The sequence below is a fragment of the Apus apus genome, chromosome 2 (assembly GCF_020740795.1).
Source record: "Apus apus isolate bApuApu2 chromosome 2, bApuApu2.pri.cur, whole genome shotgun sequence".
Lineage (NCBI taxonomy): Eukaryota > Metazoa > Chordata > Aves > Apodiformes > Apodidae > Apus > Apus apus.
The window spans coordinates 137,348,836-137,363,205 of record NC_067283.1 but is presented as its reverse complement, the minus strand read 5'-3'; the positions used below and the strand labels follow the sequence as shown (position 1 = coordinate 137,363,205).

The window sequence follows — 14,370 nt, the reverse complement described above, 5'->3', positions numbered from 1 at the left end:
GAGACCTTTTCTGCCTCTCACACCACCTCACCAGCAAGAAGGCTGGGGGTGCAGAAAAGCCAAGAGGGGACACAGCTGGGACAGCTAACCCCAGCTGTCCAAAGGGATATTCCATACCATATGATGTCATGGTCAGCACATACTGAAGTTATGTATGGGGGAAGTTCAGAGTTATGGAATTTGTCTTCCCAAATAACCATTACAAATGATGGAGCCCTGCTGTCCTCAGGATGACTGAACACCTGCCTGCCAAGGGGCAGCAGTGAATGAATTCTTGTTCAGCTTTGCTTGCTTGGTTTTTGTTTTCCCTATTAAACTGCCTTATCTCAACCCACAAATTTTCTGTTTTACTCTCTGATTTTTCCCCCCATCCCACCGAGGGAGAGTGAGAGCACCTGGGTGGCACTCAGTTATGCCAACCATAACACCAGAAAAGCAAGATAATTTGGAAACCTAAACATATCCTTTAGCCATGACTCTACCTTTTGAGTTCAATCATGACTCACTAAATCCCAAGACTTGTTTTGGACACACTGCTTTCTGTAGTAAAACTTCTATTACCTTCTCATAAGCACATGACTTCACATTTAATTATACTGAAACTAAAATTTTGCTGCAGCTAACATGTCAAGTTCCTAAGATCCAGCAATAGCAATTCTTACCAATTATTCAGTATTTTATTTGGATTTGGATTGTAAACTCATTGCAAAGAACTAATATAATTTAGGTCACTATTACATATAAAGTTGATTTTACAAGATACATTTTTTCCATAAAGTTATACGGATTGGCAATTTTACTAATCCCTCTTTAATAAAAGGATCTTACATGATTTAGCCCATTATTTCCAATGGGACCACTGTCATGTGGACAAGCCTGTCATTATCCAGATCAACAGAAGCACAGTCACCACTTCAAGTAAAAATAAGTTTCAGGCAGACTAGAAATACTTAAATTACTCCACTCTTTTTCCTGTACCCAGTAACTATTAAGAGTCCTAACTTGTAAGAGATCAATACCAATGTACTAATTATTTTTTTCTTACCACATTTTAAAATGTCATCTTACTGTTACTAATGAAGCTACTGGTAGATTTTTAGTGACTTCTCTTCTCTTCATTTTTTCCTAGCATCTGGTTACACCCACTGTTTTCCCATTCATTTTCAACTTGGATTTAAACACTGAAACAGGCTGCTCAAGAAGTTGTGGCTGCCCCCTCCCTGGAAGTGTTCAAGTGCAAGTTAGATGGGGCTCTGAGCAACCTGGTCTAGTTGGAGGTGTCCCTGCCCAGGCAGGGGAGTTGGAACTGGATGATCTTTAAGGTCACTTCCATCTCAAACCATTCTATGATTCTATTATATGATTCTATGATTTTTTTGGTTTTTCAGAATTCTCTTCTAAGTAAACTCCAGGATATTTCATTCACAGTTTCCCAAGTTTAGGTGGTTTTTGTTCTTACATAGAACAGATATCCAATAAAAACTGGAATGATCCCATTCTCTCATGTGATGGATGATCTGCAGAAGACATACAGGAGGAGATACGCCTTTTATTATGTGTTAAAACCCTGATGGCTGGCCCCACAGGCACGGATGTCCTAGCAATAATACAAAGGCTAGAGAACTATAGGCATCTACATGTATCAAGGCAACACTCTGATAGCAAATAGTATATTTAAGGTTGTAAAATGATTTCTGCTCTCATGTTTGAACAATAAGTATTTTCATATAAAATGTGTTTAAGCCCTGTCTTGGTTTGCAGACTCTGTTCCTTAGACTGTTGCTGTTGCCTATAATGGAAAAAGAACCAGGTCCTTTACTGTGTGTCCACACATAGTTTACTGACCTCAATTTCCATTATTTCAGAGGAGTCTTATAATTAAGATTTTTTTTTTAATTAGGACAAAACCAATGAAACTGAGGATAGTTTAAAAAACATTCAGGTAACACTCAAAGTGACTATACAGACTATGCATTATCTCTGCAGTTCCTTGATGGTCAGTGAAGGTCACAAGACTGTGATCTGAAGGATTGCTTTAGCAGAAATTCTTTGAAGCTACAGCACATTTAACTTCAGATTTTTCTTCATAAAAATATTCTAATTGCAAAGGCTTCAGAATCCATGTGAACCATTTAACAATGCAAATTTTCAAACAAAATAAAATTCCAGTTAATGCTAAAGGCTTAATTTTGACTCATCTGTGAGTAAGTTGTTGCTAATGAATAACTCACAGAATTTCATTGCCTGGCAAGTACTGGCTCTGAAAGTAACAATATGTTCCCTTAGTGCTAAAAAAATAAAAGTTATTAAAATAACAGCTGTAATATTTATATGAATCCTTGAATTGTCACAGTTCCCATTATCAGTTGACAGCAACTTGTATCATGCAGAACAGTCACTGGCAGATTCTGAGAGAGCTTCATCTCAGTAAGGAGACCTCAGACAGACCAGGTAACAAAGACTGCAAGGTCATCTACCCTTTGAGGAAGAACCTCTACTAAAAGTTGGTAAAGTTGTTGAAGAAAAGTTTATAATGGCCCTATTTAGGCTGTAGTAAAATGTTCCAAAATAAGCAAAATATTTCATGCTGGGCTTTTTTTTTTATTTTCAAAGGTCTGAAAGAAGTTATATTTATACCAAACAGTCAAAAATGATCCTTTGTTGATTGTTGTTTTTTTTCTGTACAAATAAATAACCAAATTCACTTCAGAAAGCATGGGTGATGGAGTTCATGGCATGTGGTATGTACCCATTATTTTTTTCATACGTATTATATACTTGTAAAAAAACAGTATTTAAATAAAAGAGCTGCTTATTTCACATCGGTGGTGATCAGTTTCCTCAAATCAAAAGCAATTTTCCCACATTCAGCTTTGATTTCCATGTTATCCCATATCAAAGCTACCAATAAATATGACACACACATCTTACTGTTTAACTGAAAGTATTTTCTCAATAAATAAAAATAAAATAAAAATAAAAAATACTCCATTTAATCCATACTGTCATGAAAGAGATCTCTGAAACTTTTGTATAAATAGCTCATATAAAAAACAGTAATAGCCACATAAAATGCATATTCAAAACTATGCTGAAATACACTAAAACCAGAAAAGCAACAAAAAATGACCAATGTCAGTTTATTTGTAATGAAATGAAAAACAAGTCATACATTAATCACTGATAGCTTTTAAGTCTACTATGAAGCTGTAAAAGGACATTCTGCTACATCCAAATATATCTTTTTCTATTATTTCAAATGTACTGTAGTGTATTATGGTACTAAGACTTATTTTCATGTAACACCATAGTGCTTCATATAGCATATCAACTTATTTGTGTATTATCATTAAAAACATTTTAAATTAAATCATAACAATTGCCTATATTATGTCTTAATTTTTGTTTGAATTATATTTTCCAGCTACTGGTTTCAGAAAATCACCATTAGTTTTTTTCTTCTCTTCATGAAGAGCATACAGTAATTTGCAAAATCAAGCAAGGATGAAAATGTGATTGAAATATACATTTTTTTCTAATGAAATATTACTAATGCATTATAAATTATTGGTGTAACACTTCTGGAACACTTTTCTGATGCATAGGTCTTTTTTAGGGAAAATTTCCATAAGAAATGGAAATAGCTCTCAGCTATTCTGAGAGCATGTTTGTCTTCAGATGCACATTTTGCAAGAGCACTCTTAAAATATAGTCAATAAAATGGATTTTTAAGGCCCATTCTAGAGTTCATACCCATGAAAACATTACATTGAATTCAACTGCAGAATTGCCTGATTGAGAAATACAGTTTAGCCCTTTGTCTTAGGTACTTTTACGGTACAACAGAGGTTTCACATATTTATATGTATATTTATATTGAACAGGTACTTGCAAAGTATTCCCACATGATCATCACATCTTGTATCTTAGCAACGTTACACTTGCCCCATCTTCACTGTGCATAACAGAAAATGTTACCATTAATTACTGCTTTAATGTGAAGTTCTGACACTTTACTGACTGCAATCTAAGAGATTGTGTTTCAACTGAAATCAATGATCAGGTGTGTTAAATTATTTCTATCAGGCTAAAACAGAAAAACAAATGGTCAGTAGATGCCATACCTACTTGTTAAGGTCAACATGTTGTTAAATGTAGGCACAAAGTTTGAAAGTGACACAGTTGTTAGGTTGGTCTTCTGGCTCAGAAAACAGAGCAGAAAAGCTTCTCCCTTAATACAACCATGGAACTGAGTACGTAATTCATAAATCTAAAATTCTAAGCAGCAAAAACATTTTCCTTTGTATCAAGCAGGTAGGTAGGGCATTTTATGTTGAAACATTTACAAAATCAAATAGTTCACACTGGTTTTTACTCAAAAACTTCACCTTATTACTTATCCAGCAATATCCTGGACTCCAAAGGATCACAAAGCAAGCAGTCCATTAAAAATTGATGCAAACATAACACATCTACTACAATAATGATACTTAAAAACATTAAAATCTAGTTTAAGAAGTTGCTGTTGGCTTTCAGTTGCTTTTTCCTACCTGGTCCATCCCAATCCTCAGTCTCCCCAGCAAGCTGCCCTGGTTTCTCCAACTTTGCATCGCCCTCAGATTCTGCTGCCTCTTGGATGCCTTCTTCATTGCCTGTAAAAACAATCAAAGAAATAGTCTTGACATATTTCAATAGTGACTTTTACGCAGAGCTCCTGCAATATCCAAACAACTTCTTACATCCATAAGTGAAAACATATGCATGTTTGTAAACAGAGAGAATTTTTTTTAATTGTTATTATTAGACACATAAACATCTGTGAGTTCCCAGTAATACAAAGAAACCCTCAGTAACCAATCCTTCCAGTTCTGTGGAGAGATAAATCTTAGTGTTTTCTCCATATGTTTGAAAAACAGAATCACAACTTGCACCCAATTCTGTAAACCAATGCACAACAAGTAATTAAGTTCATATGCACAAATGAGAGAAAGAAATCAGCTTGTTACTCCTGAGGAACATATGGTTTCAATTATGTATTTTCTTGAATTGACACCTAGCTGTTTCTTATGCATTGTGAATTAATGACATTCAGTAGAAAAATATGGTCCACTAAACATTCTGCCTTTTCAGGCAACTATTGGAGATCTACTCTGTGGCATCTCAGTATTTAAAGAATTTGCCCTTAAAGGTCATAATCTACCAGGAATTCCCTATGGTAATTTTCTCCCTATCAAGCTTTATCTAAAGAACTGCAACATTTCAGATGATTTTTAGAATTTCCACCATCCAGCAGCACCAGGGAACATCTGCCTGTCGTCAGTAACAATCCACTATAAGGTTGTATATAAGACACACAGAAAATTATTATAAGGTGGAATTTTCAGATATTAAAATTTATTTTTTTCTAAGAACTCTTTGTTGAAAGCACAATAATTTCAGTTAAATATTCTAGGCAAGATCCATGCAAAAATACTTTGAAATAACCATTTAAAAAATTGCATTGATGCTGAGGGCTTCCTGTATTAACAGAAAATAGGCCACCAACTATGACATCTCCAAGGGTTTATCCAGGCCACTAGGTTACTGCATTTGTAGTTTGCGATTTTTTGTGGGGGTTTTTTTACCTACTAATTAATCCAAGAAAATCTTGCATAGGGAGATGCTATGAAGAATGAAAATAAAATAAAATAAAATAAAATAAAATAAAATAAAATAAAAGTCAACACAATGACGTGGATGTGGGGATTGAGTCCACCCTCAGTAAGTTCGCAGATGACACCAAGCTGGGGGCAAGTGTCGGTCTGCCGGAGGGTAGGAAGAAGCTGCAGGAGGACCTGGACAGGCTGGGTAGATGGGCCAAGGCCACTGGCATGAAATTCAACAAGACCAAGTGCAGGGTCCTGCACTTTGGCCACAATAACCCCAGGCAGTGCTACAGACTGGGGGAAGAGTGGCTGGAGAGCAGCCCAGCAGAGAGGGAACCGGGAGTACTGGCTGACAACCGGTTGAACATGAGCCAGCAGTGTGCCCAGGTGGCCCAGAAGGCCAATGGCATCCTGGCTTGTAACAGGAATAGTGTGGCCAGCAGGAGCAGGGATGTAATTCTCCCCCTGTACACAGCACTGATGAGGCCTCACCCTTGAGTACTGTGTGCAGTTCTGGGCCCCTCACCTGAAGGATATTGAGGTGCTGGAGCAGGTCCAGAGGAGAGCAACAAGGCTGGTGAAAGGACTAGAGGGGAAAATCTTACAAGGATAGGCTGAGGGAAAAGGAGACTCAGGGGAGAGACCTTATCACTCTCTTCAAACACCTGAAGGGAGGTTGTAGTCAGGTGGGGACTGGGCTCTTTTTCCAGGCAACTAGCAACAAGACCAAGAGGCCATGGCCTCAAGCTGTGCCACGGGAGGTTTAGGGTTTAGGTTGGATATTAGGAAGTACTTCCTCACAGAAAAGGTGATTAGACAATGGAATGGACTTCCCAGGGAAGTGGTGGAGGCACCGTCCCTGGATGTGTTCAAGGAAAGGCTGGATGTGGCACTTAGTGCCATGGTCTAGCCAATCTGGTGGTGTTAGGTCATAGGCTGGACTTGATGATCTTAAAGGTCTTTTCCAGCCTTTGTGATTCTGTGATTCTGTCACTTAACTACATCATTCAAATGGGATCAAATTATGGTTTAAATTTTTTAGCAATCCTGAAACAAACTTTTTAAAAAACTGTCCCACAGAGAAATGGCAACACTAAAAAATAAATGTTGTGTATTTTAGAATCTGAAAATCAGACTGTTGATTTGACAATAGAAGAGCAAGAAAGAGCAGCTTGTAATTTTTCCCCACTCATGATAACAAAAGCTTTTATTAGCAACATAGGTAAAGAAATGTGATTACAACAAACCATGCCAGATCCCCATATGTTATCACTGGAGCTATATTTATACCAGATAAGATTGTGACCCAGAGTTTTCAAGTACATGATTATATACAAACACTATAAAGTATTAACTTAATGGGCACATGTAATGTCTTGTAATAAGTAACACATTCTTCCTTGCATTCATTCATAAAACAAAACAGTTTTCTCAAATCCTAAGTGTAAGAGCACGGTAAACTACTTCTTGAAAAACACAATACTATATTCGCTCTAGACTTTGATAACAAAAATAAAGTTCAGTGTATTCATAGTACTAAAAACATAGTCAGGTCTATTCATAGGTGCTTAAAGCTAAAAGAATCATGAATATCTAGTATAACTTTTCTGTTAAACACACTGTGTAATTTTGCCCAGGCATTTGAAGTTCACATGCTTCAGTTCAATCTGAAGTTACCTTTCAGAAAACAACCCCAAATACTCATATGCTGAAAAAGCTGTAAGTTTTTTTCTAAGAAGTTTTAGCAATTACTTGGTTTTTTTTAACCATCTACCCTATTTTGTAGTAAAAAAAATAGAGCTCTGGGGTTTTTTTGGGTGGACTGAAGAATCTACCAGGTATTTTTATCTTCATATTTCTGCTTTCATAGATTCCTATGGCTGCAACAACTTGCTCTTTATTGGAGAGACACAAAAGACAATTTTCCAAGGTTCCAACCTGGCAAGATCAAATCGTTTTCTCCAAAATGTTGAAAAGTATTTCACAGAAAGGGCAATTCTGATTATGAGTTTCTAATTCAAGCTGTATAATCACCATAGCAAACTCTTAAAACATTCTTTGCATGGAATTTTTCTAATAGATAAAATGTTTATCTTCTGCTGTAAAGGATCGATCTCTATGGACTAAATCAGAACAACAACAATTAAAAAAAAAGTATTAATAATAAGAATTATTTCAGATAGAGCCCAAGCATGACAAATTTTAGTTCCAAAATATAAAAGTTTTTCCAGGTTATAATATATGCAAACCTGGTGTTAGCATGCAAATGTGAACATTCTTTCAATCAATGCGACCAACCAGAACATCAAACAAACAAAATTATCAGAATTAAAAGAGGAGGAGAAACTTATGTGAAAAGATTGGGCTGAAGGGCAAAAGAAGGACAGAATTACAGTTAAGTTATAAAACCTACAGCACACAGTAATTAAGTATTTGGGAGATGAGGAAAAATCTGAAAATACATGTTAGCAGATGGCTTATCTTTTCATTAACTTGCTTTTTCAGTGTTTCACAAAGTATAGCGTTACATGTTTTTTTATAATCAAGTTTTCATGAATGAATACGTCCCGTGCAAACAGAGTAGAACAAAATGTGTAGAATTTACATTAAGGAAAACTTTGTTTTCATCTAGAAGTATTTTCAATTATTTTCCTTGATTTTTTCTGTTATTCACCAATTACCAAGTCCATGATTACACCCCGGAGATATCATACTACTGATCTCTGCTGCTCCCTCATAATACTTTTCCTCCATGCTAAAGAAATCTGCTTGTGAAACCAACAAATGGTGCATTACTGTGGACCTCAGAATCCATCAGTGGAGCAAGTCTACCCCAGCCTCAGCTGAGAGTCAAAGTTATTTGAAAATGAACAACCAAGTCAATCAATTTGGTGCTAGAGACACTGCAACTTTAAGAAGCCAAAAGGACGCTTAGAACAAGACTTGACAACAAAACACATCTCTCAAGCTATTTTCTTTTCTTTCCCCTTCCTTAATGCTACTTTAGCAGCTAACATTTGTTTAGCATAAAGGAGTTTCTCTCCTTACAGAATTTATTTTCTTGCCATTGTTTACTGTTTTTGTTCAGTCATTGACTATTTTCCAGTTTCAGTAAGACTGTTTTCTTGTATTTGTTTTCAAACTGATTATTTTGGTTTTCGATTTACAGGTGTAGACATTAACTAGATCCAGAACATCATTTTTTTTCTTTCTTCTAAGTCAAATCAAGTGTTTTTTGCCTTAGATGTACCACTCACTTTTCTACTAACCTGTTGATTCCTTTCTAATCCCATTGTTTTGGTTTCTTCTCATGCTTACTTCTTCACTTCGCTGCTTTTTACCATCAACACCAAAGAGTAATACAGAAGTACTGGCAATGATAAATGCTCTGAAATGAAGCAAAGCCTGCTTCTGTTTTAAGTTTTTCATTCTGGCAACTACGATCAGTAAGTAAATTCTTTCCTTTAAAAGAACAATATCACATGAAAAAGACTCATATCTACAAGAATCTCTAACATCATATAATACGTTCAGTCATGAGTCAATTAAGCCTACTGGACTTTGAGCTATTTCTGTGTATTTGGTATTAATGCTACACTTTGGGCAGAAATCATCTCCTCTAACCTTAGATGTATGAAAGTTAAACTAGTCCAGACTATTTATGTAGACGTTCCAATGGACAGGGAAGAGAGAAACTTCCACAGTGACTCACCCTATTTGAGGATGTCTGAGATACCCATCTTGGGGTCTGAGACAGTTGAAATTAATCATTCGCTGGAACTGACAGCTTACACTAGGAACCTATCTTTAGGCAGCTCCAGTTAGGTGAAGCAAATCTCTGCCTTATGTTGAAGTGCTGAATACACAAAATACTGCTTAACGAAGAGAAAAAATACCTTATTCAAACAACTTCAATACTCTAATATGAAAAGAATGTTCATCTTAACCTTTATATTTCTTACCAGCATTAGCTTTTTCTGTTGCTCTTCAAAAACAGTTCAAAGTTTTTAAGTATGTTTTTTAATATCCTAGTGTTTATCCACTAGATGTAAGTGAACATACTAAATCACAGTAATTCAGGGTGATACAGCCGGTCAGTGAATCTGAATACTGTAAAAGAGACTGTGGGAAACATTACCAGAAACCCAAAAGGAAGAACTTTAACATCTCTGACAACACTGACAAGTAGGAAAAGAGACTTGAATATTAACAAGTAATTTCACTTTAATCTTTTTAACAAATTAAAGACTTCCCAATTTGTACTTAATCAGCTTGTACCTCAAGTAGCTGCAGCATTTTAAAGAAGCACATGGGTTGGCAGTTCTTCTTAACCCTGCTGTTTTAATCCACACTGTTGCTATCAATATTAGGCTCTTACAGGAAGTCTCATACAATGTAACTATTGAACTTTCTTCACCAGGAATGTTACAGCAGCTGTTAGTCACTCTATAATGTATTTTGCAATCAGCTAAATCAACAAGGTATTTTTAACAATGAACAGTTCAGAACTGACAGATCTACTTTCTTGTTCACAACTGCTTATCACAGCATAGATATCATGCATGTTTGCCAGGTGCTTCCTATAGTTAGGATACCTTCACAGAAGCCGCTTACAAAAGATAAGGTCATAAAAGAGATGAAAAATGTGCAAGCTTCATACACTCATGGTTTTATCATCAGACAAAATAGCTTTGGGTGAAGGACTGTACCAGTTACAAACAACACAACTGCAGCTTCTGTCAGAGTGAGAGAACATTAAAAGTTTGAAATTCACTTTGTGCTCTTTCTGCCAGCATAAATGTAAACTTAAATTGTTAACATCCTAATACAGCTGTTAAGAGTGAAACATCACTTCTCAATTATAATAAATCAATTCAGAATAAATTGTTACAAAGCCTGTAGTATTCTGTACTGCCAAAAGAGAAAACAGACTCAACGGAGAGACCTAGGGAGTCACTCACCGTAGACTTTAAATCAGCAGGGAAAATAAACTTATATACATTAACAGGCCAGTGTGACTGGTCGTGGAGGGGCAGGATTTCTTGGGGACCTGGGGGAAAGGGGCTCTTTCCTTCTTTCTGCTTCATACTACAGAAGCAGTAACTGCAGATCCAACTGAAGAAGAATTTTGAGACTGTACATATGAACTAGATGCCAGAGCTTCAGAAACTATAAATTAGCATCGAAAAATCTGGCTTTGCTATTGCTTTATTGCAGTGCCTAGAAATATTAATGCAGCTTACACACACTGATAATCTTTCCCTTGAATCTTAAGAAACACACTGTAAGTTAAGAATAATTGCCAGGAACCTCTCTTCAGAAGCAACACCAGTAACTTTGAAACAAACCATATACAACCTCAATTACAAATGCAACGTACTTAATTCACCCAATGTAACTTATTTTTTGGCAATACACACTATTCTTAAGAATATCAATTACATCTAACAGGACTTAATTGTTCTTCCTATGGATGACCATTTTTTAAAGGTTTCTACATACACATTTAACAAGTAGAAGTCTCTAGTTTAAATGGCAATGCAAGTTTTCCACAGATACAAAAAATTCTGGGTACTGATACCCATAAACAATGCAATCAAATCTTTAAGAAAGGTTTTGGTTTGGAAATGGAACTCTGAGAATAAAGATACTAAATAAATTGGGAGGGACGTTTCCATAGTTTGCCGTATTTACAAGGTAAATTATTACAGGGGCTACAGTGCCATGCAAATGAATTTATCCTACAAGCCTTGCAAGGACAGAGAGACAGAGAGAGGATCTGGTGCTTTCATTACCAGATTTTGTTATTGCTTCATCTAATGTATATAAAAAATCATTTCAGTGAAGCCCACCAAAGTCAGCTGAAACATTCTATAAATACAGTAAGTTTGAGCAAAATCTGGCCCTCAGATGATTAATTTTGTAAGGTACCTGAAAGAAACCAGCAGTTGCACATGTTAATCCACTGCATTTTATTTCAGAATATATCAATCATCTTAATACTTCACTTCTTTGTAAGCAATTATTGTTTTCTGTCACGCTAATTAATAATAGTAATTTCTCCTGGGGTAAATCTCATTTGAAATAACTGCATTTTTCTAGGTGCCCTAAGCACTCTTAAAATTATTTGTCAAGCAAGTGCCAGAAATAATGCACTGTCTCTATTCTAACTTTTAGGAAAGGCCTTTGCACATGTCTGTGAATACCTACCTACCTGTGTGCAAGCTCTTAACTCTCAAAAACAGCAGTACAGGAACTATTTTAGTTCATACTAAAACCACCACTTTGTTTAACAAAATGACATCTTGGTACAATGACATTTCAGCACAGTGATTGTGTTAAACCACTTCAGCTATGGCACTTTCCTCCTGGGATGAGACACTGCTGTACAGTAAGTTCATCTAGACTGAGTCTGGCCTTCCCCTTTCTCTAAATATGTAGCATGTTCTCATTATTGCACTGTTTTCTTTTTAAGTCCTCTCAAAACAAGGATCACTTATTCACATGTATTTCCTGCAGAACAATACAAGCATTCTCTAAATTGCATTCCAGACTTTCCTTCTATTAACTAGTTATATATTTATGGTAGTTTTTAGGCAGCACTAGTACTAGTGGCCCTAGTACTACAAATTAGTATTGTTCAGATACACTGGGTACACAAAAGCTTGTAAAGACTTAAAGGATAAAAAAAAAGAAAAAAGTTTTGCATCTGTTCAATCTTCCCCCATTAAAACTTCAAATACAAGAACATAGTAAGGTACTAACCTGGGGTTCAAGCTTATGCAGCTCAAGGCACCTGATCAGAAAAGCAGCAGAAGCAGATTTTTTAAGATACTTAGAAACCCTAAACAAAGACTGTTGCTTAGTATAATTTTCAAAATTATTTAAATGGAAATCAACAATCTAACAGAGATTCTGTAACACCCTAAATAGGAACCAAGAGATGACTTCTGAGATACTCTAGCAAGTTTCAAACTCCTAAGTTTGAAGACTCTTCTGCAAGTTCCTATTTCAACTTAATTAAATAACAATTCTGCTTTTTCCCCACTGCAGAAACATTTCATCTGAGAAGTTTTCACCCAAGAAAATCCCACTGTACAACATACAGCTGAAATCATTATCATATACACATCCCATTTTCATGTAATTTCCATACACTGCCACATAATGAGAAGGAATATGTACCTGTTCTTACAACGCGAAATTTTAATTTACCTTGTTGCAAATAGTTTGATGCTTTTGTTTGAAATAATCAACACTCCAGGTGCTTCCATGTCAAAAGCAGCCGATTTCCTGTCGTTGGAGTTATGTTTCCCTGCTCATGGCAGGGGGTTTGGAACTGGAGAATCTTTAAGGACCCTGTCCAACTTAAAGCATTCTATGATTCTATGTATGCTGTATTATCCATGGTTTCCAAAAAAAGTCTAGATTTCTAAGTCAAATTCAAGAAAAAAACTTACGAGTCATAAATAAATGCTTCTTTTTCTCTTATCCACAACAATCTATCCATCAATAATATTTCTCAATATTTATCCAAAGATGTCTTAAATGTGGCATTTGCTATATTTATTTTCTCTAATTGAGAGTTATATTACTGCCAATATCCCCACTGCTGACTTACACAGTACACAGCCTATGAGCAACTCTGCTTTTAGACCTGGGGAAACAGCGTTTCAGGAAACATCTCAGAAGTCCACAAAATATTCAGAATTTCTGTGTCAAGAGCACCAAATTAGACAAAAAAAGGTAAAACGGAACTTCATTAGAAATAAAATTAGTAACATATGTATAGTAAACATGAACCAAGTATGTGGTGAACTTTGTCATTTGTGCAATTCATATATTAAAGATTACCTTATTAATTTGCAATGCATATTCTGTCAAATTTGAGCTCAAATTCAAGCCAATCCAAGTTCAAACTTTGTGACTTTCTAGAAAGGGGACATTACACTACTTGTAACCAAATAATCCCCTGCCTCATAGCTGTGATAGAATTCACAATTTCATTGTTCTTATGAAAACCAAAATGTGCTGACTGAAAAGGCTGGAGTTGCCTTGATAAACTGCTTATAGTTGAGTAAGCTGTTTTAAGTGTTTCTCTCACTTTATAATTCTGTGCAGTTAAAATAATGTTTCTTATTTGGATATATGTATTTACTTCTTGAAACATAGCTTTCCAGGGGTTTTTTTAGAAACAGTTTTCTGCTTGATGACCAATTATTGAATTTTTTTATTAAAAGAATGGTTTGCTTGTCTAACTCAGGTCAAATTTTCATCTCAAGGTGAAAGTAATACCAACAGGGATTTCAGTTGGACTGAAAATATGACCCAAGATGTTTACACATAGGTTAGAAGTAAATAGAAAAGAGTACAGGATAGACAATCTCATATTTGTTACTCTGGAAGCCCTTCCACGCTCTCAAGTGAATGGTGAAAAAAATCATTCCAGCCTTTTCAGATATCTCCTTTCTCTTCCAGAAAGAAAACACGTGGTCCTCTGGGCTCCAGTAACAGGAAAAAATGAGAGAGGTAAAGCACAAGGCAAATGCTCATGTTCAGAAGAAAAAGGTCTCCTTTCATCCTCCCAGGATCCAATCTAATTCTGATTTAGCACCCTTCAAAGACTATTATCAAAGAACCCCCCTCCTTTGTGCATATGCAGCATCTGACAAAAAGTATGGAAGATGCACAGGATTCAGGTTTTTTTCAGCTGAATTGGATACAG

At 35.8% G+C, this 14,370-nt stretch overlaps 1 protein-coding gene across 2 annotated transcripts in view; it reads right to left on the bottom strand.

Annotated features, from left to right (window-relative positions):
- Nucleotides 1-14,370, bottom strand: part of ZFPM2 (zinc finger protein, FOG family member 2) — a 305,791-nt gene that overhangs the window by 226,106 nt on the left and 65,315 nt on the right. For both annotated transcript variants that reach the window (XM_051611559.1, XM_051611558.1), the window contains one exon: nucleotides 4,551-4,652. In XM_051611559.1, coding sequence (XP_051467519.1) covers nucleotides 4,551-4,652 — 102 coding nt within the window. The remainder of the gene's footprint in view (nucleotides 1-4,550; nucleotides 4,653-14,370) is intronic.